This window comes from Drosophila rhopaloa, unplaced genomic scaffold (assembly GCF_018152115.1).
Source record: "Drosophila rhopaloa isolate 14029-0021.01 unplaced genomic scaffold, ASM1815211v1 contig_155, whole genome shotgun sequence".
Taxonomy (NCBI): domain Eukaryota; kingdom Metazoa; phylum Arthropoda; class Insecta; order Diptera; family Drosophilidae; genus Drosophila; species Drosophila rhopaloa.
The window spans coordinates 12,298,019-12,324,685 of NW_025335034.1; the positions used below are offsets into that span (position 1 = coordinate 12,298,019).

Below are 26,667 nucleotides of genomic sequence, written 5' to 3' on the forward strand. Positions count from 1 at the left end.
CACATGCAGAACCATTCTTTTTAGCCAGAATTAAAGTCTCAATATTGACTTCTTGTAATTCATTAACCCATTTCTGCCTATCTCCGATTATTAACACTGCTGATTATTCAGCTTCGACCACTGTGCACCATGTTCTTGTTTAACTTTTTCATATTTTCTCTTTTGCTAAGACTGCGGTTTGACCGTACTGTTTTTCTCTTTCCTTGACTGATTTATAACAACTCTTTGCTAGAGCTATTCATTTATTAATAATATCATTTAATTGTTGGTTAATTATTTGCTGTTTACTTGCATTATTTTATGATTATATTTTTACACTCCATGTCACACACTTCACTCTACTCACTCTCTTACATAATTATGCTTAGGGTAATCCTATACATCCTTGTCTTCCTTCGCTTTCTCGAGATCATTCCTTGTCCTTAGAGAATCTGTTCGTAGGCGAAGGCTACCGACTGCGCCAGTTAACGTATTTGGTTCGTGGTGGTGGTTAATTGAGAATTTGGTTGGTTTGTGTAATGAATCTTTATTTTATATTCTTTCTTATTCTCAAGTACTTATACAATGCTTATGCTTAACTGCTCATCTAGAGGAATGGAAGGGAAACCGGACCTGATGCAATGTTGCGATTCGGACTCGGTGTGGCCCAGTTGTTTATGTTTATTTGGCATTCCAAATTGCCAACAAAGTATTCGGCCGGGTCTTCTAACTGAGTGAAGGGAAAGTGCTGAGGCGGTAACTTGCTCATCCAATTTTCCACCGATCCTAAAGTCACCCGAAACAAATATTGAAATGGTTTTATCTCTTTTAATGGAGACTGGAATTACGAAACACCAATACTTGCTTATTTGTGAATTAATAGATAGTGAAACTTCATGCATTATATTGCCAAGCTATGAGAAAATTCTCAAATTTAAGACTTCAAGATATCCAAATGACAGAACAGTAGGTGAAACGCATGCAGAAGTATTTTACAGCTCAAAAAACTTTAATTGAAAATTTGGAAACGGGGTTTTGATGGCAGTACTGGGCACAGTGAACACAAGCAAAAGTTTTCAAACTGTAATGACGATGATAGATGTATATTTGTAACATCGCACGTCCCACTTAAGCTAATTACTGACCATCATCTACATGCTACTGTAGGCCAGTCAGACTTAAATTTAAAAGGGAGACATCCACACTAGCCGTTGAACAAGAATTATACTTGAAAAATAAAATGATGCCAACCGAATTTCAAATTCCCGATAAAAAAAATTATAAATAAATCATAGCCTGCAACTTACTGTGGTAGATGGTAAAGTGTGCAACGCGTTAAGCAATACGTCGTCTATTGAATGCTTTATATGCGGTGCAAACCCCATCAAAATGAATGATTTAGAAAAATGTCTTAAAAAAAGGTTGGTAAAAGGTATTTTGAATTTGGCTTATCACATCTTCATTCTTACATAGAATTTTGTGATAACTTTTTGGACATTTCATATAAGTTGGACACAAAAATGTGGCAAGCAAGATCAGCAAAACAAAAGAAAGAAAAGAACGAGTCCAAGCGAAGTTTAGCAAAAAAACATTTTTTGGTAACCCGAGTTTGGCATCTGATATTACAGGCATTGATGAAGAAGTAATAACCCGATGCGCAACGATATTGCAAACCTTAGCATCAGGGTATTCCATTAATGATACAAAATTCGAGAGCTATGCTTTGGAGACTTCTAGGCAGTTGATAAAAATATATCCATGGTCCTACCTTCCTGCAACAGTGCATACAATGGAGAGCTCTCAGAAGAAGCTGCGGAGTCGAACAAGAACGAAGTGTCGGCTGCAATTAATACACTTCTGTTGCGTTCAGACCCTTTTAAAATAAGAGCATGAGGATACAGTCTTCCGATGTAGCCAATTGTTTTACTATATATTCAACGAGAAATATTTATGGCCGCGGCTCCATACAAGCCCAACCACTGTTAACTGGTGGGATTAATGCCCAAGCTACAAAAAAATACACGGTTGTAAAGTCGCGAGTAGGTAATCGCCAGTTGTCGTCCAATTTTTGGATCCTGAAAAAAATATTTCTGGTTATCATACGAATCAAGTGGTTCCTGAAAATATTTAGTAGGCAGATTTATACTTCTTCAAGCTCCAAAAAATAGATATGCTTGTCGGTGCAGATACGTTCTTTGAACTTTTATCTGTTGGCCAGATAAAGCAGGGGTCTGAGCTTTCCATCTTACAAAAAACCATTCTCGGCTGGATAGTGTCTAGGAGATGTTCCTTTGAAAATAAAATAAAGGCTGACAAAATGGTACATCTCAGCTGCCAAGAGGAAGTGTTGGACTCAATTGACACACCCCTGCAGAAATTTTTTTCTGTTGAGTTCTTACTGGCCGAGGGTAAATCCATACTCCTGAGCAGAAACTTTGTGAACAACACCTTAAGAAAAATACTCAAAGGTTTTCGTCTGGTAGATTTTGTCTTGACTCATCATACTTAGATTTTTGTCGCTAGAAAGGAAATTGTCAAAGGACCCTTCGTTGAGGAAGATGTTGCTTAAATTCATGGAGGAATATGTTCCCATGGGCCACATATCTTCCACCAATGACATCAAAATACTCCGCACTATTTCATTCCGCACCAGTGCGCTCTACGGCCATAAAGTACTTCAACCAAGTTGAGAGCAGTTTTCGATGCATCGTGTTTTGCTCTGTGTTTGGTGGGATTGGAAGGGAATCACACACTATGAGCTGCTCCCATATGGCCAGACGCTAAATTCTACCATCTACTGCGAACAACTGGACCGCTTGAAGCTGGCGATCGACCAGAAGCGTCCAGAATTGGCCAACAGGAAGGGTGTAGTGTTTCACCAGGACACTTCTTTGATGACTCGTCAGAATCTACGGAAGCTCGGATGGGAGATTTTATCGCATCCACCATATAGTCCGGACATAGCGCCAATTAGCTATATCCGTTCACGGTATCAATTTTTAGAAAGCATTGAATAAAGAGCAAAAAAGCGGAAGGGAGTTATTTGACAACCTAATATTATTAAGCACTTCAAAAATTTTCCTTGAAGGTCTTAACCCTTGAGCTCGGAGTAGATTTACTTTCTTGGGTATTTTGGTTTCGAATTGTGTTTTGGTTATTGGTAGATAAAAAGAAGAAGCAACGATTGTATTATTATATCGGATATTCCTTTGCTGATTATTAATGGGTTATCCGGGTCTTGACACTTCAAAAAATTCATTTTTTTCAAACTTTTTTATATAATAGTACAAAGTTTCAGGAATGTTGTCTGAAAATTTCAAGTCGATCGAAGCAAAACTGTAGGAATGGGAGAAATTTAAAGCCCAGCGCGTCGAACGTCACAACGGGCCATTCGGGCTCTGGCGTCGGACAGATGCGGCACTTTAAACGCGTTTTTCTCAAAACCACTTTTTTGAAGCCGGTAGTCACGATTTCTCAAAAACTATTGCACCGATCAACTTCTGCTTTTGCACACTTCTTTTAGACATAATTCTCTTGTCCTTAATGGAGGGATTTTTTAAATTTTTAATTACAACTTATTTTATAAGCCAAAATATGGCCAAAATTTACGTAAAAAATGACACTTTTTATGAAAAGCGCTACAAAAAATTCAATTTTTAATTTACAAAAAAATGGCTCGTAGAGGACAAGCGAGACACATACACTATCAGAATAATTTTGGTTTTTTGATTTCAGATACAAATTGACGGAGATATTTTGCCTAACGCAAGGACACAATTTTTTATGAGGTCAAGTTAAAGCCTGCCTCAACGGCTCAATTTAAAAAAATGTTGGTTCAAATTTTTACACAATGTTGGTCAAACCATAAACATTTTCGTGCTTCAAGACCCGGATAACCCCTTAAATGGGTTATAGTTTTTAGTATTAACGGCTTTGGTCATTGGAGCTTAGGTTCTGTGTCGTTGCCGGTAATTCCACATGTCTTCGTATTCCCCATTGCATGCCATTAAAGCTTTTCCGAAATTCCATAATTTCTGTATGCTATTATTTAAATGAAAACCTGAATTATCAGATGTTTCCTAATTGGGATATCAAAAAGTACTGGTCTTGTACTGTGACGAACCCGCCTAGGAGAAGTGTACGCCACAAAGTTATATCTAAGTTCAAGTCTCGGGGTGGCAACGCCATCCGATATTTAGCCAAGACACTTTTAATACTAGAAAAGCAAGGAGCTAAGATATCAGTAGTGGGAAAAATACTAGAAATCCCGAATGCGGGAAAAAGGGGGAAAAGGGTAGGCGATCACACAACAATCGTGGAGCGTGACTTCTCTCGGGATCGTGGAACCAGGAAGACGTGTGATCGGCACACGGCTTAGCGAAACTTCGAGACCCCACGTGTGGTACGCAAGCTTTTTCAGAAGACAGGCCAAACGTGACGCCTAACGCCACCGCTCACGGCTTTCTCATCATGAATGTTCCGCCGGTTTAATTTGCCCAAGTGCTACGTTGTTGATCGCGTGTTATATTAAAAAGGTTAGTACGAATAGGTTCTCATACGGTCAGAACGGTGTTGCGGACTCGGGTGTGAACAATCTCAATAAAGTGATACGGTCGTATAATCACATCTCCCGATCTTGTGTTTTCATTTCGTAGTTAGAGAGAAAACTTAACCTAACCTAACCTCATTCCCACAGCTACCTTGGGCCCGAACGTGGACATACTTCCCGTTCGCCACAGTAGCCGTAGTTCTGCTCCTAGCAGTACCATCGGACCTGAATGTGTACCCCTTCATGTTCGGTCCAGTAGTTCCCTCAACCCCCCCTTATGTAGTAGGGATTTGCGCGTGGACACCCGTCCCGTCGGATCCGTTCTTCGGTAGTTTCCCCACTCCCTTACGTAGTTTGGGATTTGTGCGTGGACACCCGTCCCGTCGGATCCGTTCTCCGGTGGTTTCCCCACTCCCTTACGTAGTTTTGGGATTTGCGCGTGGACACCTGTCCCGCCGGATCCGTCGCCTTAGTTTTCCTACGTTGTTTTGGGATTAGCTTACCTAGTGTATGGTCTCTGTAGTAGTTTGGAGACTGGCGCGTGGACACCCGTCCCGGCCGGTCAATCGAGTCGAATCCCTCTGTCCCCTTACTATCCGGCCCCTCCCAAAGTATCCTCCCGGCTCGGCCTCGCCCGATGGTCCTGCCCGGTTAATTTTCCGCCCTTGACGCGAGATCCAGGACTTCAAAGCCCGCCCAGTATCTTCCCGGCTCGGCCTCGCCCGAAGTTCCAGCCCAGTGTATTTTTCGCCCTTGACGCGAAACACAAGACAAGGATTCCACGCGTCCACGTTTCCGTCGACACAAATAAAAACCTTCGGTGCAGACTCCCCATCAAAATCATCCGTTCACCTGTAGAACGGAACTCTCTAGTCCGTTGTTTCGGTGATTTACAAATTTTTTGTAAAAGACTCTTGGATCCGACTGAGATCTGTACCCCGGCCGAGAAAGCAGCCTTACAGTACTTGTAATGGGAGAATTATTGCGAGATATTCATTTTATTGCTGAAATGGGTGTAGTTGTCACTTGACTGTTGAGCCTGTGGGGTGCAATATTCAAATTTTGTTTGCCATTTTATGTTATCATGTCCATTTTTCTTATTGTTTTTAGTCTATCAGTACCTTTCCTATAAAATAAGAATTTAGGGTTTGCCATGGTACGAAACCGAAATGATTTAAAAACAAGAAAGGAAAGCTAACTTCGGGCGGAGCCGAAGTTTATATACCCTTGCAGAATACTCTGTAAATTATATTCTCGAAAATTATTCATATGATGATTATTCAAACTCATAAAAAATCCCAACTTCCTAAAGCCTAGTACTCAGATCGACAAATGTGTATGCTAGCGTAAAAACTTTAATCTTTCCAGTGTGACCAAAATTTCGAGAGTTCATCATATTTAGCTGGATTTGTTGACAAGCAGTTAAAATTCAAATAAATGCCATAACTTTGATGTTTTTAAAGTTAGGAAGTTGGGATTTTGATGGGCTTTATTTTTGGCCAATCAGTCTGACCTACCAAATTTCATAAGGACGACTATATCATATAGCTGCCATATAACTGATTGATCGGAAATGCCTTCGGTGTTTGTAAAGTTAGGAAGTTGGGATTTTCTATGGGTTTTATATTTGGCCAAGTAATCCGACCTACCAAATTTCATAAGGATCGGCCGACTATATCCTATAGCCGCCATATAACTGATTGATCGGAACTTCCATAACTTTGGTGGTTGTTAAGTTAGGAAGTTGGGATTTTCTATGGGTTTTATTTTTGGCAATCAATCCGACATATCAAATTTCATAAGGATCTGCAAGGGTATTTCAACTTCGGCTCCGCCCGAAGTTTGCTTTCCTTTCTTGTTTTAATCGGATCCACATCGAATAGCCCCAATAGCCCCAAAAGGGAAATAATGTGCAAAATCTCAAAACGATCCGTCCGATAGATTTTGCAGGATCGTGATCACCGACTTTGAAATGGCAACTTTTCAGGAGAGCGTTTTAAAGTTTGGGAACCCAAAAATTGAATATAAAACGCGCTTTCTTACCTTCGTTCAACTGCCCATAAGTTCGGAAATTTTGATCCGATTGATCTAAAATTTTAACTCAATCTTAAAATGTTATGTTATGTAATGTTATATATAATCGTGATTGCCACCAAAAACTCTTGCTAATTTAAAAAACATAAACATATTAATATCTATCTCTGCTGTTATGTTTTTCTAGTCCCTACGTAACGTAAAAATAAAATATATGTTATATAGATATGAAGACGTCGATGAAACCCTAGCACTCCTAAATGCACCCTTCTCGGCAATCGAACCTATCCCTCATGTGAGTCCGGAAGAGGTCTGTTATATCGATGATACCCAAGCCAGGAAAACCGGAAAACCTTATTGCGTCCTACCGACCAATAAGTTTGCTGCCCACTTTCTCAAAAATATTCGAAAGAATATACCAGACCATAGTTACCAGACCAGTTAGGCTTTAGAAGTCACCATGGTACCCCAGAGAAAGCCCATCGAGTAACACAGCACTGCCAACTGCACAATATCTTCTCCTGAAATCGTATCTTTTAGAATTTTATGGTAGATGTGAGATGCAAAAGGTCATATGCATTCGAGCTGGAGTACCATAGGGTACTTGATCAAGTTTTATACACTTTAATTACCGCTGACCTGCCGTACCCTTGGGAACCGGGTACCCTTTTGGCTACATATGCTGATGATACAGCCTTTATTGCCAACTCCACGTGTCGAATTGAAGCGACTAAAATTGATCGAACATTTCGATAAACGGGAATAAGTCCCAGCACTGCAACTTCCCTCTTAGAAGTTAAACTCTCCCCAGAGTAAAATTCCAGGACACATTATACCGCAATCTTCCCAGGCTCAGTATTTGGGCTAAATTATGGACAAACGACTTACGTGGAAGCAGCACATAACGAAGGTAACAGCAGCATGTCGTACTAAGCTTCGAAAACTAAATTGGATGCTTAAGGGAACAAATTAACTAAGCCTCAGCAACAAGATGTTGCCGTATAAGTTGATTGTAGTTCCTTCAATGACATGTTGCATGCAAATATGGGGTACTGCTTCAGATTCAAATGTCATGAGGGTCCAAAGAGTGCAAAACCGGGCGCTACGTACAATTACGAATGCACCGTGGTATGTAAGAAACGAGGTCCTAGCCAGCGATCTTCACATCCCCACGGTGAGAGAGCAGATCAACATGCATTCTAGCCGATACAATGACCGTCTACTAGCCCACACCAACCAACTAGCAGCATCCTTAGCAAATCAAACTACCAGAAGAAGACTGAAGCGTCGACACCCTGGCGTCGACACCCGTCATCAAACCCGCGTCTTGAGACAATAGTGTAGTCTGTCTCTGTTATAAAATTGTTACATTTTCTCATTTCTGTTATGTTTCATGTTATATTTCCTTCTTTGTTATTTCCGTGCGTTTTATAGCCATTTAGTTGGTTGATCAACGCTTTAATAAATATTAGTCCAAAAAAAAAAAATAAACTATACCCCCCTAAGGCTATAGTTAAAGCTAATTTCAATACTCTTATTTTACTAAAACGTTGAATCATATAATCTTATGTCTTACAATGATTTCCTTTTCCCTATCCATGGTCTTATAGTTTGAGCACTCCAGACACCCCTTTACGGATTTCGCGACACTTGAAAGCCTTCAACATCCTGCCACAAGAAGCGGTCGTTCCGAAGCACTTTGGCTATAACATTTGGTTCTTTATTCTTGGCGATCAACTTCCTCGCAACTCCTGCTGTGCTAAAAAAGTTTTTTACCATGACGTTATCCCCCTTCATATAGTCTTTGCCTTTTTTCATTGTGACAAACAATTAGTTTTATTGTATGCCTGAGCTTGATTTTGATTATCTATTGCTTTTAGTCGAATTTCTTTTAAACTTTCTGTAAGAATTGTAGGGGTGTAAAATTATTAGGACAAGATTTTTGTATTTTTTTTTATATATAAAACTAGCGCTACTGGTTCCGCAACTTTGTGGCAACCTCACATCCTAGAAAAATACCAAACGATATTTTAGTATTTTCTAACACTGCTTGTCAGCGGGCGTGAGTTATAGTATGTAATTGTTAGTGCTGCTGTTAGTCATCTAATATTCAGATAAGATTTAAATAAACAGTTTATGTGTTCGCTTTGGTTGTTCCAAACGGAATAATTTTATTGTGGCTTGAGATTCAAATCAAACCTCCGCCAAAGAATTTTATGTGTTTTACAATTATGTATGTGTGTGTAAGTAAATGCTAACAAAGTATTTTCTAGAGCTCTGCTGAGTGGGTGTCGTTTAGCAACATCCTGCCTTGTGCTGATGTTGCATTTCTTATGTGGGACAACGAACGGCTAGCTGCCGGTCACTGTCCAGATGAAAGAGGGTAGAACGGGGAGGTTTAGGCGGTGGCGTAGTCGATGGTACCGGTATGGTAACTCCTCCCCCTAGAATCGAGCGATGGCCACATCTGTGGTATATCCAGAGCGACATTGTGCAGAGAAGCATTGGGGGTGAAGATTGTTTTTGTTTTTCTAATTCTCCATATTACCAGTACTGTTATCGTTAGAAGCACCAACATACCGTATATTACAGAAAAATGTGTTTCCTGTACTTTTCCTATGTACACTACTTTTTTGAGGTTTCTCATATCTTCGAGATGTAAAACTTCTAGGTTTAACTCCTGCTTGGTGTTATTTATAAGTATCTGTTTACTTATTGCAGTGTTAAGTACTATATGGTCCTCTTTATGTTCCATAACTTGGCCATCATACTTTATGACATTTATTTCGATCGAACAGTTTGCTAATGCCCCCGATACTGTAATATCTTCTCCACATGTGTTGTTTACAGGTAAGTTCAAGGCGTTGAAAATGAATATGTGTCCATCCTCAGGTGCCAAAACCATTTCTCTCCCCTCTAGATTTACTGAATCGCATATTGGTGGTTTGTTCGTTAAAATCTTCCTCAAGCACTCCTTTCCTTTTATCTCAACACCCAACTCTTCACTCTCGCAAATAAAAGTTTCATGAACTTTTGAACATTGGTTGTTAAAAAAGCTTATTTTATACTTATTAATTGCTACATAATTTGGTATTACTAATAAATGTGTCCCATTAATTGGAATTGGTATAACATGATGTAATTGATAGACATTTGGCTCAAAAATTGGAGCTCTTACCCTAAATATTATGTCTGTTTCATTTATTTGTGCCTGTATATTTATTAGTTCATATACTTGTTCATTTGAAGCAATTTTGAGCCCTTGACTCTCGACAAACCGTATAATTCTATCTAATTCTGTCTCTGCTAAAATGAATTTAGGCACAATGCGAAGTTTTGCTAATAATATGCTCTCCGCAATTTTGTTGAAGTGCATTGCTAACAAATCAATACTGTAACTTATCCTATTCAAATGCTGGAGCATATGTATTTCATTGTGCTCTTGTGTTAGTTCCTTAACTACGTTATTCTTATAATTTTTTATAAACAAATTTATATCTTCCTGCTCCTTATTTATATGCTTAGTAATTTTCGTAAACCTACTCAAGGTTTCCTGATAAAAGGTTCTTTGCCCGTCCGCTTCTTGTGTAAGAAACCTTGTTTCGTTTCTTAATTCTTTTAATCTATTTCCTATTTTCTCCTCATCGTACGCGTCCATATTTCCCGAAACTATTTTTATCATGCTTCCTAACCCGATTACAAATTCCTCTTTTGACCCTACTTCTTGGTCTAAGTATTTCTAGCTTCTCCTTCACCTGGTACAATTTTTCCTTAACCACCTGGACTGCCTCACCTGAGAATCTAACATTCTCTATGTCTAACAACGCGTTTTCAATCTGTGCAATATTACCTTCGTAGTCTTTAAAGTTTATTATATGGTCGAACGTCTTCGCTCCGACCATTACTCTTGCTTTTCCCAGTTCCATTTTTACGATCGCTTCTTCTCGTTTTAGTGTTTGCACGTCCATTGTCTGTCCATGGACCAATATGCACCTGTAACCGTGATTGATTAGTTTTTATTTTGTTTAATTCTTTTTTTAATTTTTGATTTATGTATTTTTTGATTTATGTATCTTTTGTTTCCTTTTTGTAACGAATGTAACCCCATTATCCTCATCTACTGTGTGCTCCGTAAACTTAGGTGTTAGCTTATTTCTTCTATTCTCCTTCCTATAAACTACATCCACTTTTTCCAACTCCATGGGTTCTTCTCTTCCCTCATTGAGTTTTCGCGTCCTTTCCTGTTTTTGTTTTTCCAACTTGTCCTTAACCTCCTTATACATTTCCTCCTGATAAGCATTTAACTTCCTTAAATACTCATGCTCCGTATCAAAATTGATTTCCCGTTCAAAAAAGTGTGTTCTCCCCGAGAACAATTCGAACGGCTTCAACTTCGTACTGGAGTGTATTGAGTTATTATAAGTTAGGAAAACTTCATCTAAAACTTCCTCATGCTCATTTTCTAGTTTTAAGTCCTTCCTTGTTTTCATAATTATTCTATAAATTTCTGTCAGTGTTGAATGAAGCCTTTCAACCGGTGAATTGCTGAACGATTGTTGAAACGACGTCACATGCAATTCAATTCCGTACTGCTTACAGAAATCCCTGAATAATGCCGAGGCATATTCTGCGCCTTGGTCACATATGATCTTTTTAGGAACACCGTACTGACTTATGAACTTCTTCATTGATTTAACAATATTTAAACTATTTCTTGCCGGTATGGTGTACCCCACGGCAATCCTTGAAAACTTGTCTATTATTGTTATTACGTAGTTTTTGTTGATTGTGTATAAATCCGTATGAACGATGTCAAGTGGCTTGCACGGGGTTTCCGTATTTTGAAATACCACCTTTTGCGGTTGCCGATCATATTTCAATGTCTGGCAAGTTTCACACGCATTAATGACCTGTGTTACTCGGTTTTTCATAAATGGAAAATAAATGTCACGTCTCATCTTCCAAAACGTTTCATCTATTCCCCTATGATTACCTGAGGTATGATACCTTTCTATTTCTTTTCTTTGTTCACTAATATCTGTTATTTCCCGCATGAAGGTAAGACATCGTACTGCTTTATACAGTTTGCTCTTGCAAAAATAATTCTGAAACGCTTCTTCTACCTTTTTAAAGACTTCATCTGACGTGTATATCGCACACATCCTGTACGGTTTAAGCACTTCCCTAAGAATTTTTGCAATTTCCTCTTTTGTAAACTCCTTTTCTGTTATTGTCCTTCTTATCTTGTTCCTAAAAGGTGTCACCACTGTTCTGCCTGGTGTCGGCCCAACCTCAAATATTAACTGGATATTAAAGTCATTCAGTGGCTTTTCTGCCACATGAATGCTACTTAATTCCAGTTCACCTGTATGACCCGCACAAGTGGCCTGAGTTGACTCCAGTTCACTGTTGTGAACTTGTAGTTCGATTCTGCTCAATACGTCTGCCACGACGTTTTGTGAGCCCTTTTTGTAGGTCACCTCGTAGTCATATTCCAATAGTTGCAGCTTCCACCTCACCAACTTAGAATTGGGTTCTTTAAATCCCATTAGCCAAGTTAATGGGCGGTGATCTGTGACTATTGTGAATTTGTGACCGATCACTTCCCATTGCTCCTTGTGATAACACCGCACCAATAGCAAAATTGCTAGCATCTGTGGTCAAAATAAAAGGCTTAGTAAAATCTGGATATCTCAACAATGGATCATTGCATAACAACGTCTTGCAATATTCAAAGGTTTTTGTATATTCCTCATCTATGATTATTTGTTGTTTCCCTTTTAGTCTCTTAGTTAATGGTTTGGTTATTCTTGCAAAATCTTTTATGAATTTCCTGTAATACCCAATGAGTCCAAGAAATGACTTTATTTCCTTTGGTGTTTTGGGCAAAGGAAAAAGCTTTATGGCCGCAATCTTCTTTGGGTTTGGTCTGACTCCTTCTTGTGTCACTACATGCCCTAAATACTCTATCTCCTTCTTTAAAAATTCTGACTTATCTGTTTGAAGTTTAAAATTTGCTCCATTTATTCTTTTAAAAACTGTCCTCAAGTCTTGCATGTGACTTTGTAAGGACGGGGAATACACAATTATATCATCCATGTAGACCAGACAAATCTTGCCTACCAACTCTCCCATCAGGTTATTCATCACTCTTTGAAACGTCGCCGGAGCATTTGTCAGTCCAAATGGCATCCTTATATATTCAAAATGCCCGTTATCTGTTGAAAATGCAGTTTTTGGAATGTCCTATTTTTCCATCTCAATCTGATGGTACCCGCTAGCCAAATCTAATACCGAGAAATACATGGCCTTTCCCAGTTTATCAAGTACTTCGCCAATTACTGGCATCGGATACCTATCCTTCACTGTCTTCTCATTCAACTTCCTAAAATCGACCACCAATCTCCACTTTTGTTTTCCTGATAGGTCCATCTTCTTTGGTACTAGCCAAACTGGTGCACTCCAAGGTGAGTGACTGTGCCTAATAACTTCCTGTTTTAACAACTCCTGTATCTGATTCTTCATTTCTTCTTTTTGTTTAAATCCATATCTGTATGGCTTTTTATAGATAGGAATATCATCCGTTGTTGGAATTGAGTGAGTTACCGCATTGGTAAATGTCAACTGATTTCCCTTTGTGTGAAAAATACTTGGAAATTCCGAATACAGTTTTTTAAGGCTTGCCGCCCCTTCTGTATTTAGATGCGACATATCCAATTTTGCGTGCCTTGCATCACCCCCGGCTAATTCCATTGTGTTCATTTCCCTGCTTACATACTCCTGTTTAAATGGTCTTAGCATTTCGATTTCTACATAATCTTTGGAATCATATGCAGTGACAGCCAAAGGTTTTTCCAGGTATAATTTCTTTTCTTTCCCTGTGAAATTAACAACTTCCAGGTCGGCCATTGTTTATTGAAACTGGTAAGGTGAAAATTGTTTTAGTCGCCTCCTCCAGGAAATGTATGTCAGTGGCCCTATTGGGCTTCAAATGGACTTTAACTGTCCCTGTCTTAGTTCTTAATACGAGATTTTCTAAATCTAAACTTGCACCTAACTTAATTAATATGTCCATTCCCAATAATCCATCAAACCAGGAATGAAAATGAAATAAAAAGAAATCAAACGATTCCCCTTTTGCGATTTCCTGCAGCTCAATATCTTTTACATAACTGTTTATTTTATGGCTTCCTATTGGTGTTTTGATAACAAAGTTTTCTTCCAATTTTTGCTGTTGATCTTTTCTAACTATTGCAGGATTTAAATATGAATTCGTAGCTCCCGAGTCTATTAATAATTTGAGTTCTTTTTCGTTCTTTCCTTTAACTACCACGTATGGTAATGTCGCCTGATGGGTATCCTTCCTTATATACCCTGTTTGTTTTTGGAGGCATTTTGACGAAAATTTCCTTCGTCATCAATGTTATTCAACTCTTGCTCCTCTTCTCTCTCTACTATATTTAATTGCCCTGACTGCCATCGTTTGGCACTTCTAGGTTCAGTTGATGAATATTCTGCAATTTCTTGTTTTGGCATAATTGCCCTTCTATTATACCCTGAAGAATTAGAGGTCGACTGATCGTCATATCCTCTATTCCTGTTTTCTTCCCTATTCCACGTGAGGTTCCTGCTTGTTGCCTATATCCTCCATTATCTCTGTTAAAGTTATTATTGTACCCTCTGTTTCTATTATAACCAAAGTTCTGCCTGTTATATCCTCCTGCAGTACTGAAATTATTGTTCCTGGGTACCTCTTTAGACCGGTAATAAATGTCTCTCTCTTTAATCGCTATCTCGCCTCCAGACTCGTTTCCTCATATAATTTCTTCTTTGCCTGAATTGCGATGGGGTTTGTATCTGTCCTGTCTATAACATTACACAATGCCTTATGCACATCAGATACCTCCGAATAAAATAATTCTTCTGTTAGTCTTTTATTTTCCAACTGGTTTAATTCCCTCAGTAAATCGGGTTCTGACCTCTTATCTGCAAAATGGGCTATCAAAATTCTTTTAATTTCATCCCAATTTAATCCACAATTTGATTTTACTAAAATGTCATCGGCTTTTCCTTGGATTTTATTCCTTATTTGCCTAAGGATCATTAGTTCCATAGGTGTTTGATCCATTCCTCTAATCATTAAAAGGATCTCTTCTGCGTTTAACATAAACTCGTTTAACCTTTCTTTTTCTCCCATATGAACATGCATTGAGCGGATCACATCGAAAATTTTTACTGTGCCTAACATCTCAAACGTTGCCTGTTGCATTCCTAAATTTTCCTGATGCGTCATTGTATCAGCTTCCCTGTTCTGTACTGCTCTAGAAGTTGAGGGCTTAAAATTTAATTGTTCCACTATCGTTGGCAAACTAGTAGCCTTTTTGATAACTTTACTTATAAATATTGTATATTTATACTTATGTATATATTGTATTATGTATTTCCTTAGCTTTTTCCTGATGTGTCTTTATAATTCATTTTCCTTAGAAGTGAGGTGTGTGTCGGTGTCTTTTATCTGTAAAATTTTGTTATTATCATTTGTTCAATTTGTTTTATAATTTTTTTTTTTGAGAATGTATTGTGTCGGAAGTGTGTATGTGTTTTTTTTTTTTTTTTTGTTACTTTTCTTTACATATACTTCTATACCCTTGCGCGATGCAGTGGTACTAATGGCAACAACTAATAAAATGTTTTTTTTTCTACACTTTCTTTTATTTTTCTTGCGTCGTGCTGAAGCTAACTGGAATTCCTGCGCGATGCATTTATTCCAGCCACGAGCGGACAGTCACTTGCAGAGTATCCAAGCTGCATGTTTGATGTTCACATCCAACATCGAACCTTCGAACGTCATACTCGCAACTCACTCCGTCGAACTATATGGGTCGATGACGTTGCAAGTCGCCAGGTTGCGTTGCAACGAGATTCACAGTCAACACATTATTTAATTAAATTTATTCTTGCCAATTTTCTTTGTTGTTGTTTCATTTTATGACTTTCAATTTTATCGTTATTATGTATGTGCACCCTTTCTTGTTTTTATTTACACCACACACCTCACTTCCATCACATCACTATTTTAACTTACTGTTGCATATAAATTATAAAAATAATCGTTTTCATCATTTCGGTCCTTCTCAGTTCTCCGGGTATGGTGTGTCCTTTTTCTCCATCCGGCTGATAGGTCCGGCTGCGCCAGTTATAGTATGTAATTGTTAGTGCTGCTGTTAGTCATCCAATATTCAGATAAGATTTAAATAAACAGTTGATGTGTTCGCTTTGGTTGTTCCAAACGGAATAATTTTATTGGGGCTTGAGATTCAAATCAAACCTCCGCCAAAGAATTTTATGTGTTTTACAATTATGTATGTGTGTGTAAGTAAATGCTAACAAAGTATTTTATAGAGCTCTGCTGAGTGGGTGTCGATTAGCAACATCCTGCCTTGTGGTGATGTTGCATTTCTTATGTGGGACAACGAACGGCTAGCTGCCGGTCACTGTCCAGTTGAAAGAGGGTAGCACGGGGAGGTTTAGGCGGTGGCGTAGTCGATGGTACCGGTATGGTAACTCGTGCACCCGACATTTGCGTTTTTCGTTCTCTTATTTCTGATCTTTCGGAAAAAGCACACGCGTTTTAATCGAATTGTGTAAAGGGAGTGCTAAGTCCTTTCGTATATACATACAAGGTGTGTGTCAAAAGTTTCCGAACTTTTCTGGCAGGGCATTTTCTGGTGCCGTGGAATTAGAATTATTGCGTTTTAAGTGACAGTACCTTGTGTTAGTTGGTCGACGAAGAGCAAAGAGCGGTTATTAAGTTTTGTTTTAAACTCGGTAAAACTTTCACCGAGACTCATAAATTGATGAAACAAGTTTATGGTGATGATTGTCTATCCCGTACCTCAACTTACGAGTGGTTTAATCGTTTTAAAAATGGTCGTGAAAGCCTGGAAGACGACGAACGTTCGGGCCGTCCGAAAAGTGCTGTTATTGATGAAAACATTCAAATTGTTCGTGATTTTGTCAAAAAAGAACCAAAATCTTCGTTGAGATACATGGAAATGGAGTTGGAGATATCCTATAAGTCTATTCATCGCATTTTAATTGAGCATTTGGGTATGCGGAAGGTTTGTGCACGGTTTGTTCCACACACACTCAAAGAGCACGAAAAGGCGCTTCGCATTCAGCATTCGAAAGACGTCGTTATTGAAGCACGAAAAGATCCTAATTTTCTTTTCAACATCGTGACTGGTGACAAGACGTGGTGTTTTCAATATGAACCCGAAACTAAGCGTCAGAGTGCGGAATGGAAGGAGCCAGATGAGCCGAAACCCAAAAAAACACGCCGCGAAAAGTCAAAAATCAAGTCTCACTTGATTTGTTTCTACGATTCGAAGGGAATTGTTCATCGGGAATTCGTTCCAACGGGCCAAACCATCACTGGAGCATTTTATCTTGGTGTCATGAAACGTTTGCTCGGTCGTATTCGTCGTATACGCCCAGAATATCGCGAAAACGGCAGTTGGCGCTTGTTGCATGATAATGCGCCGTCTAATCGATCAACGCTTGTGACCGATTTTTTAACAAAAAATCACATTCTTACCGTCAACCACTCACCATATTCACCTGATTTAGCTCCGTGTGACTTTTTCCTATTCGGAAAATTAAAATTGGCAATGAAAGGAAGATATTTTGATGACATAAAGTCCATTGAAAAGGCGACGACCGACATACTCAAGGCCATCCCGGTTGACGAGCTAAAACACTCAATCGAATCACTTTTAAATCGTGCAAATCGTTGTATTGAGTCGGAGGGAGACTATTTTGAATAAATGCAAAGTTTCATTCCAAACTATTTTATAGTTTTATTTTCTTTTTGAAAAGTTCGGAAACTTTTGACACACACCTTGTATGTATGCAACACATCGGGCTTAAAACCCGCCCAACAAGACCCAATAAAGAGAACAACCACAACGAGATTTCCAAATTCCCAAAGTTTAGCTGGCTGAATTTCTGTTGGCAGCAATCCTAACCTCCAACTGATAGTCGAAAAACTAATTAGGTAAGCATAGGGATCTAAGCTTCCTCAATAAACAAAGACTAATCGGTAAACGTTATTAGGAATGCGCAACGGTATTCGAAGAAATCGCCTGGTGCTCGTTTTTGGCCCACTCTGGTTGCCACGTGGAGACGGCCTACCTCTTGAGCCGCGCCACGTTATCACCACGAGCATCAGCAGTTTATCGTCCTTTCGCCAGCAGCACTAGAAATTCCCTGCGATTATGCCCGGCTAAATTCTGCTCATCAACACGTGGAGACGGCCTACCTCTGGAGTCGAGCCAGGTTTAGCCCACAAGCACCAGCAATTTATAGAAAGATATCTACCGTCAATCCACACGGCCGAATTCTGGTTGCCTTACGTGGAGCCGGCCTATCTCTCGAGCCGAGCCGCATACGGTTTTCCAGGGCATCAGAATAATTAAGATCCACACTTCACAGCCTAGTCGCTTGCAGCCGTATAAAGTGAATTTCTGTGCCAAGCTTTCCAACCGCTGTAAGACGTAAGGAAAACCTAGGTTAACAAAATAACTTAAATAAACCCAGCCTGGACCCGTTAGTTATTATGTTTCATTTATCAAAACCTTCTGTTTATGTATTAAACTACAATAAAAAATTTATTAGAAATGTATGAGGTAGTGGAGAGCGCATCAATAGTTCTGTTTGAACCCAGTTCGTAGAACAGGTCAGTCTTGGAACTGTAATAGGCATCTGAAACACCGGGACCTCCGCAGATGACGCACCTTCCCTGGTAGGATCCGTAGTTGCACTCGTCACAGATGCGGACCAGGGTGCAGGGGCGCACGTAGGAGTCGCAGATCACGCACTTTCCATCGTCTTTCTCGCACAGGCGTCCAATGGCTACGCCAGGTTGCTTGCGACAGAAAATCAAATCAGGATGATGTTTAGCCATGCCTTAACAGTATATTTTACAGTCAGCTAAGAGAAAAACAATTTTTAAGATTTATAGCGGCTTTTCGAGTGAGTAGTTTGTAGTTCATAGATCGATATACGTGTTGTACGGTAGATTCTCCTGATCATTAGTGCGTAGCCTAACCCCGGACCGTAGGTTAGCCATCACCATGTCCTACAAGAGCGTCTTCGCGGATAAGCAGGCACCCCGGATTCCCTGCACTATCCCTCGGTCTAGCTGTTGAATCTTCCGCCACTCAGCTAAGGATTCACCACCCGATCTCGGCAGTCGATCTGAATGTTGCATCATTTTTGTAGTATCTAAAATAGATTAAAATTTTGTAGACAATAAGCATATTAAACGGGTACAGCATGTATATTTGGCCTTAGATTGACTGTTAACACACATCCTCATTTACACACACCGTCCACAGGCCTGTCGACTGCGTTGGAAACAAATTTAAAGTATTCGTGTTGTAAGTACGGCATAGCCTACCGTATGTTAACATCAATCTGAGCCAAATTATATTAGGTGTCAAATAACTCCCTTCGGCTTTTTTGTTCTTTATTCAATGCTTTATAAAAATTGAAACACTGAATTTACGTTTTGTTCGATAATGTGTTCCCATTTAGACGGCAACTTCATAATACCTTCCTCGTAGAAACTTCCCTCCTTATTTGCGAAAAACTCTGACAGCCACTTTTCACAACCCTTTTTTGAGCCCAACTTTACACCAGTAAGGGCATTCGCCATGAACAGGAACAGGTGGTAGTCACTTGGCGCTATGTCCGGGCTATGCGATAAAATCTCCCATCCGAGCTCCCGTAGCTTCTGACGAGTCATCAAAGTGGTCTGGCGTTTTCCAGGTGAAGCACTACACTCTTTCTGTTGGCCAATTCTGGTCGCTTCTGGTCGATCGGCAGCTTCAAGCGGTCCAGTTGTTCGCAGTATATGGTAGAATTAAGTGTCAGGCCATATGGGAGCAGCTCATAGTGTGTGATTCCCTTCCAATCCCACCAAATACAGAGTAAAACTTTCCTGGCCGTCAAAACCGACTTGGCCACTGTTTTGGCACCGGCCTTCAACCACGACCGTTTTCTCTTGATGTTGTCGTATGTGATCCATTTTTCGCCGCCAGTCACCATCCGCCTCCAAAAGGGGTCGAGTTCATTCCGTTTCAGAAGCATATCGCAGGCCTTGATTCTGTCCAAAAGGTTTTTTTGCGTCAAATCATGCGGCACCCAAACATCTAGCTTTTTTGTGTCCAGCCTTCTGCAGATGGTTTAAAACGGTTTGGTGATTTTTTTTTTTTCGCGCGGAGTCCCACGGCCGACTTACCCGCCCAACCGACCGAGGATAAGGAAATATAGGTAAATGTCCGAGAAAAAAGTAATAGAAAGATCAATTTTGTGCCAATGAAGCAAGTATTAATCGTTTTAGGAGCGGTAGAGAGTCAAGATTTGAGATTACAGGAAAAAGTCTATTATAATCAGAACATAATACTCTGAAAGGCTTATGCAAGGCATAGTTAGATCTACAATGATTTAAAATTAGGGGAATAGAATTTCTAGTTAATCTACTTGGCACAGAAAAGTTTAGCCGACTTATCAAGTCGGGGCAGTCAATATCACCATGTATAAGGTTATAAATAAAGATAGTACCAAGCATCGTTCTACGGTTGGCTAGGGAGGGTAAATTAATCAACAGAAGTCTACTAGAATAAGAAGGAAGTTAAGACTTGCATCCCAGTTTAGGCGCCTTAAAGCAAAAAGAAGGACATTTTTTTTGTACAGATTCAATACGACCAATATGTATTCCGTACTGTGGACGGGGGGGGACGGGGGACCCATACTCCAGAATCGGACGGACTAGAGAAATAAATAAAGTTTTAGTCAAATAAGGGTCATCGAATTCTTTTGACCACCTTTTAATAAATCCAAGCACTCCTCTGGCCTTATTCACCATGGACGAAATGTGATTAGAAAATTTTAGTTTAGGGTCCAAGAGAACGCCAAGATCGTTTACAAGAGTTATTCTATCCAAAGAGCTGCCACTTAAAGTGTAAGTCGCGTATATCGGATTGGCCCGATAAAAAGTCATCAGCTTGCACTTGGAGCCGTTTAAATTTAGTAAATTATCTCGGCACCAGTTTTGAAAATTATCTAGATCAGATTGCAAGTCTAAATGGCAGCAAATATCCTTATACTGCAGGTATAACTTAACATCATATGCGAACATAAGTACGCGAGAATGACTTATAATTGATCGTTAATAAATAATGTAAAAAATAAGGACCCAGATGGCTCCCTTGTGGGACACCGAGGGTAACACGGAGAATTTTAGAAATTGAATTTTTAAAAAGGACCCTTTGTGACCTGCCATTCAGATGACTTGAAATCCATTTAAGCAGATCAACTGGAAAACCTAACAGGTCAAGTTTTTGAACAAGAAGTAAGTGATTTACAGAGTCAAATGCTTAACTAAAGTCAGTGTAAATGACGTCTGTTTGAAAACTACTATTGAAGCCCTTTATCACAAATGTAGTGAGCTCTAGAAGGTTTGTGATTGTGGATCTACGTTTTATAAATCCGTGTTGACACGGAGAAATAATTGATCTACAAAGGTGCTGCAAATGAGGAGTAATAATTTTTTCAAAAAGCTCAGAAAAAGCTTACAACTTAGAAATATCTCTGTAGTTACTGGCTTCTAACTTGTTACCTTTTTTTGAAAAGAGGAATAACAAATGATTCCTTCCAAATATTTGGGAATTGGGAAGTTTCTAGAGATAAGGTAAACAACTTGTGAAGAGGTTTGCACAGGGCCTTAGCGCAATACCTAATCACGCACCCAGGAATACCATCGGGCCCTGGCGAATAAACAGGCTTAATACGAAGAAGATCCAAAAGAAGAGAGCTTTCTGTTAAAGTGGGACAGAATATGAGGTTTGACTTGGACATGGTGTAAGAATAAGGCTGTGATGAATAATCTAAAGTAGAGTAAGTCGTTTGAAAAAATTGGGCAAATAAATCGGCTATTGCCTGATGTGTGGTTGCCGTCATGTTTTCGAACGACAGCGAGGAAAGAAAAGAATTAGATTTACGCTTGGTGTTAACAAAATTATAAAACTGTTTCGGGTCCTGAGAGAACTGGACCTTACAACGGTTTATGTAACTATTATAACACTGAGAATTAAGCACGGTAAATCTTGACCGAGCACTTACATATCTAGTAAAAACAGATTGAGAACCGGTATTTTTATATTTCCTAAAATGTCTGGACTTTACATTTCTTAAGTGTGTCAACTCTTTGCTAAACCAAGGTGATTTATTGGAAATTGACGGATAGTACCACGGAACACAGGAATTAAAAAATGAGTTTATTGCAGTGTAAAAAACATTAACTGCATCGGACATATTATTGCATAAGTAAAGATCAGACCAATTAAAGCCAGAAATAAAATTATTTAGCCTCAGAAAGTCTGCCTTGCGAAAACAATGTATTCGTTTGGATGACTTTTCTGATTTTTCTTCTATAACTCTACCCGTATCAAATGAAAGTTCGATTGTTGGGTGATATGGATCTTCAGGTTGCGTGAGTGGTGCTACTCTGGACAGAAACACACCTTCGGGATTTGATACAAAACACAAATCAAGTAGGCGACCTAATGAATTTCGGACATGGTTTACTTGAGATAGAGATATGTCAAGCAGGCCGTCAATAAAATCATGCTGTGCTATATGTAGTAAGACATTCGATCCATCCTCAATGGACCAGGTAACTCCAGGTATATTAAAATCACCTAGAACTACCATCTGATTCCTATCGGAAAGCTTATTTGCAACTGACTTAATAACGGAAAGGTGATTTAAATAATCAGGAAGTTCAGACAACGGCGGCATATATGAGCAAGTTATGTATATAGAGCTACCAGGAAGCGATAATTTTACACAAATAAATTCAATGGTATTGAATTCATCAAAAAATAACTTCTCAGACGGGAGGTTTGAATCAACTCCAATTAAGACTCCACCTCCCCGTCTAGTATTGTGTACTTACCTGAAACACTTCGGAGCTAAAGATCTCCGGGTTTAACCAGGTTTCTGTATTTATACCCGTTACTCGTAGAGTAAAAGGGTATATTGTATTCGTTCAAAAGTATGTAACAGGTAGAAGGAAGCGTTTCCGACCCTATAAAGTATATATATTCTTGTTCAGGATCACCAGCCGAGTCGATCTAGCTATGTCAGTCTGTCAGTCTCTCCGTCTGTCCGTCTGTCTGTCCGTATGAGATCTCGGAAACTATAAAAGCTAGAGGATTGGCATTTTGCATGTAGATTTTAGGAGTTCCTACGCAGCGCAAGTTTGTTTCAAAATGGTGCCACGCCCCCTCTGACGCCCACAAGCCACAAGCTGTGGCCACAGTTTTGATGCTATTATGAAAATTTTAATTGATATGTATTTGTTTCGTCAATACCTATCGATTTGCCTAATAAAAGTTTGCCACACCCACTCTAACGCCCAAAAACCTATTAAACGCTTAAGCCTGGCTAGCGCCTACATTTCCGCCTTTCATGGCGCCATCTAACGGATGACTTTGGAACAGCTGGCCAAGGTGCTCAACAGAGTTAATGTTAATTCTCGATAAGGATTTCTATTAAAGGAAATTGCGATGGTTTTAATTTGTCAATACCGAACTATATCCCAAGAACTATGCAAATCAAATCAAGTTAGCCAAATTGGAGGTCAGAGTCAAACATTGGCGTATGTGTGTATGTATGTAAGCATATACATATGTATGTATTTACATTGTACACAGTTGCAATTGCCTGGCAAAGATAACTCCTTTTAAAGAAAGCTATTCGCTATACCCGTTACTCGTGTTGTGCAAACATTTAGACTTTAATGTACATAATACTATTTAAGAATGTATGTGTTTAGCCAATATAAGTATGTATGTTCAATATTCCTAGTCAATTTATTGCACTCAAAAACATAAACATAAACACAGCTGCTGGTGCAGGACAAAAGCTGCCTGCGCTAAAGCAGCGCTGGTGCTGATGCTCGTGCTGTAAAGCTGCCAGCTCTAAGAGATCGCCGAATTCAAATTGATAATTTGAACTTTTTTAGCTGAGTAACGGGTATCTAATAGTCGAGGCACTCGACTATAGCGTTTTCTCTTGTTTTTTATTATAGTTTGTTGAACACACCACACAAGGATGGACCTTGTTTTCGTGTATTGACGAATTATTTCTAAAGATCTCAAAAAAAGCGGGTAACGGGTGTTCCATTCTTGAGCAAATCAGGTGTGGTCATAGCCGGTTAAAAGTTAATTAAGATGTGTTATTACAGAAGACGACCGTGTCTGTCACGGCCGAGAATCCATAAGTCTGCCGGGTGTCGTCTGCGGAGACGCCGTCGATCCAGTGGTGTTGCAAGATGTCTTGCCAGACAGTTTTCATGTGTGAGCAAACGTTCCCGGTATCGACTTGAGGATTCGCAAATCGACTCCGTTACCGTTGGCACTCCCGTGTCCTTGAACATAACTCGGTTTTCTACATAATGCTGCCACTTCACCCCTAGCATCCTCCTGAGAGCCTTTGTAATGCATGTTTGCACCCTTTTTAGTGACGAATCACAGGCCGTGCCCCAGCAAGTGATTCCCCAGTTTAAAGTTGGAAGGACAATGACCTTAAAAAGCGGCACCTTAGCTTCAAGGGATAGGCCGCTGCCTGGACAAAGGAGCCAGTCCATTTTGTCAAGTTTTGTTCTTGCTGATCCACAAACTCGAACAATTTGTCCCTTCCAACAAAGGCGACGGTCTAAAATAACTCCGAGGTACGTCACCTTATTTCGTGCTTGAGCCTATTCCCATCAATGTAAAGGCTACGCGAACGGCCAGGGCGGAGAGCAAAAGTGGCATGTTGCGTTCTGTAAACATTAAGCGCAATGTTCCATCGAGAGGCCCAGCACTCAAATTCGTCTAAGAATGTCTGGACACGTCGGGACGCAGACCAGCTGCAAGAAATGCAGTCTCATCTGCATATGTGGCCAGGAGTGTACCACGTGCAGCTGGGCTTGGAAGATCCGAAGTGTAAATTGTATACAGGACCGGACCAAGGACGCTTCCCTGCGGGACACCAGCACGAATTGGGCGAAGTCCAGAACGGTGTCCACGAATGTCTGAATGTCTAGAGGGACGGTCATACCTGTATATTGCGTACTTACCTGGAAAAACTTCAGAGCTAAAGATCTCCGGCTTTAACCAGGTTCTGTAAACATAATAATATGAGATGCAAAGGAAAGGATATCGGAATACAATTTAGTGAGCTTGCAACGCAAACCTCTTGCTTCTGATAGGAAAGAAGGAGGTTAGAAGTTAGTTTTATGAAATTGGTACACTGGTTTGGCCACGAGTAGGAAGTTTTACTCGGACGGGCCCCTTCTTCTTTATCTTAGCCTCGAACTCTTGTACAAAAAAAGGGATTTTGGTGGAGCAGACATTGTTTCTGCAAAACCAGCTTGAGCCGGTTGTCCGGATTTAGTAGTCCCTTGTGGTGGTGATGCTACATTCTAAGAGATAGGTGGATCCACTAATTGTGAATCCACTACGGACAAATCGGAATTCTTAGAAGGACCTGCTTGCGGATTGTTCGGATACCGAATCTTTTTTAGCTGCTGATCTCAGCAACATTTGGGGGTTTGCTGCAATCAGCTGCTTATCCGCCGGAATGCTCTGTTGTTCTTTTCTTTTCGGTTGCGGGGTGTTCCCCTTTTGCTGCTTACCACCAGCGGCCTTTTTTCGCTAAGGGGACTCTTCTATTAGCTTACGACTATTAAACTGCGAATCCAGCGCAGAGAGGAGATCATCAGCTCGGCGAAAACTATCTCTAGCAACCCCGAAACAGCTAATCAACCCCATCAGGCCGCCTTTAGTTTGGCGCATGAACGATTTCATCTCGTTCGCAACTTCAACACAAGCATCACAACAAAACTGCAAATTGGGCCCCTTTGAAAGGTCATCACTTGTCCGGCCAGTAAAACCGGCGCACTTGGTGTGCACCATATTTTCACACAGCCAGCAAGTCATATTAGACTGGTCAGCCTTTATTACGAGGCTGCATTTTTTGCAGAAGCAGACTAAATTATTATTATTCATTATTATCTATTGGAACCACTGTACCAAGAAAACGAATTGAAATTTATAAGCGAGCAGTTATAAGTACACCAAGAGCGCAGAAACTGCACGCTTAGAAGTTTCAAAGCAAGGAGAGCGAGAGAGCGGGAGAGTAAATAGTTAAAGTGCATTCAAAAGCAACACTAAAAACAGCACTACGATTTACGACGGTCAACGCACAAAAGAGAAACGGCAAGATTACAAGAAAAGAAAACAAAGAACAGAGTTACGAAATTAAAACAATTTTTTAGTGTTATTACACAAGTGCACAAAGATTTATAGTTCACTCGCGAATCGAACGGAATTTAATTTTAGAATTAACTGTAAGAAAATTAAAATTGTTTTGATAAAACCCACCGATTGGAATAAACGGAACAAAAATACAAAATCGGAGCGCAGAAAAAAACACGACCGTTTACTTTGGAAGTCAAAGACGATCTGGGATTAACTCCTATCTCCTCAGCGATATCACGAGATGTCACATGCCGGTCTAGCTCGATGTTTTCCATAATTTGATCGGTATTTGTCGTCACAGCTCTTCCGCCGGCTGGCTTATCCATGGTGTCGTTTTCACCGGCACTGAATAGTCGAAACCATTCTTCCGCGATTCGAAGTGATAGAGTAGCATCCCCTAAAACACCATTAATCTCACGGAATCTTTCTCTAGCGGATTCACCTTTTACGAAGAAAAACTTTAATACAGCGCGAATTTTGGCGTTAACGAACTCCATGTTTACACATGTATAACTTTTCAACGCAATAACCAAACTTGTTATGAATATCGTCGTTTTGTGGGTTATGTCAAGACCTACCGATATGTAGCTGCCAAATTCAAAAACCAAAAAAAAGGCGGAAGAAAGATATTTGACAACCTGATATAATCGCAAGATTCAAGTTTCGACACCCGTACGATTTTGGTTAAATATTACCTTATTTTTGATAAAACTTAATTGCTAACCTAAATTC

General features: G+C 39.8%; 2 protein-coding genes across 2 annotated transcripts; both read right to left on the bottom strand.

Moving 5' to 3' along the window:
• Positions 1–14,171: 14,171 nt before the first annotated feature.
• On the bottom strand, positions 14,172–18,594 carry LOC108039199 (PHD finger-like domain-containing protein 5A). Its single transcript, XM_044457345.1, has 2 exons — positions 18,284–18,594; positions 14,172–14,290 (listed from the first exon to the last, which is right to left on the bottom strand). The coding sequence occupies exons 1-2, from the start codon at positions 18,525–18,527 to the stop codon at positions 14,172–14,174; spliced, it is 363 nt and encodes a 120-aa protein (XP_044313280.1). The 5' UTR covers positions 18,528–18,594.
• Positions 18,595–19,369: 775 nt separating this feature from the next.
• On the bottom strand, positions 19,370–26,432 carry LOC123037282 (histone-lysine N-methyltransferase SETMAR-like). Its single transcript, XM_044457346.1, has 2 exons — positions 26,137–26,432; positions 19,370–19,799 (listed from the first exon to the last, which is right to left on the bottom strand). The coding sequence occupies exons 1-2, from the start codon at positions 26,430–26,432 to the stop codon at positions 19,370–19,372; spliced, it is 726 nt and encodes a 241-aa protein (XP_044313281.1).
• Between the last annotated feature and the right edge of the window lie 235 nt (positions 26,433–26,667).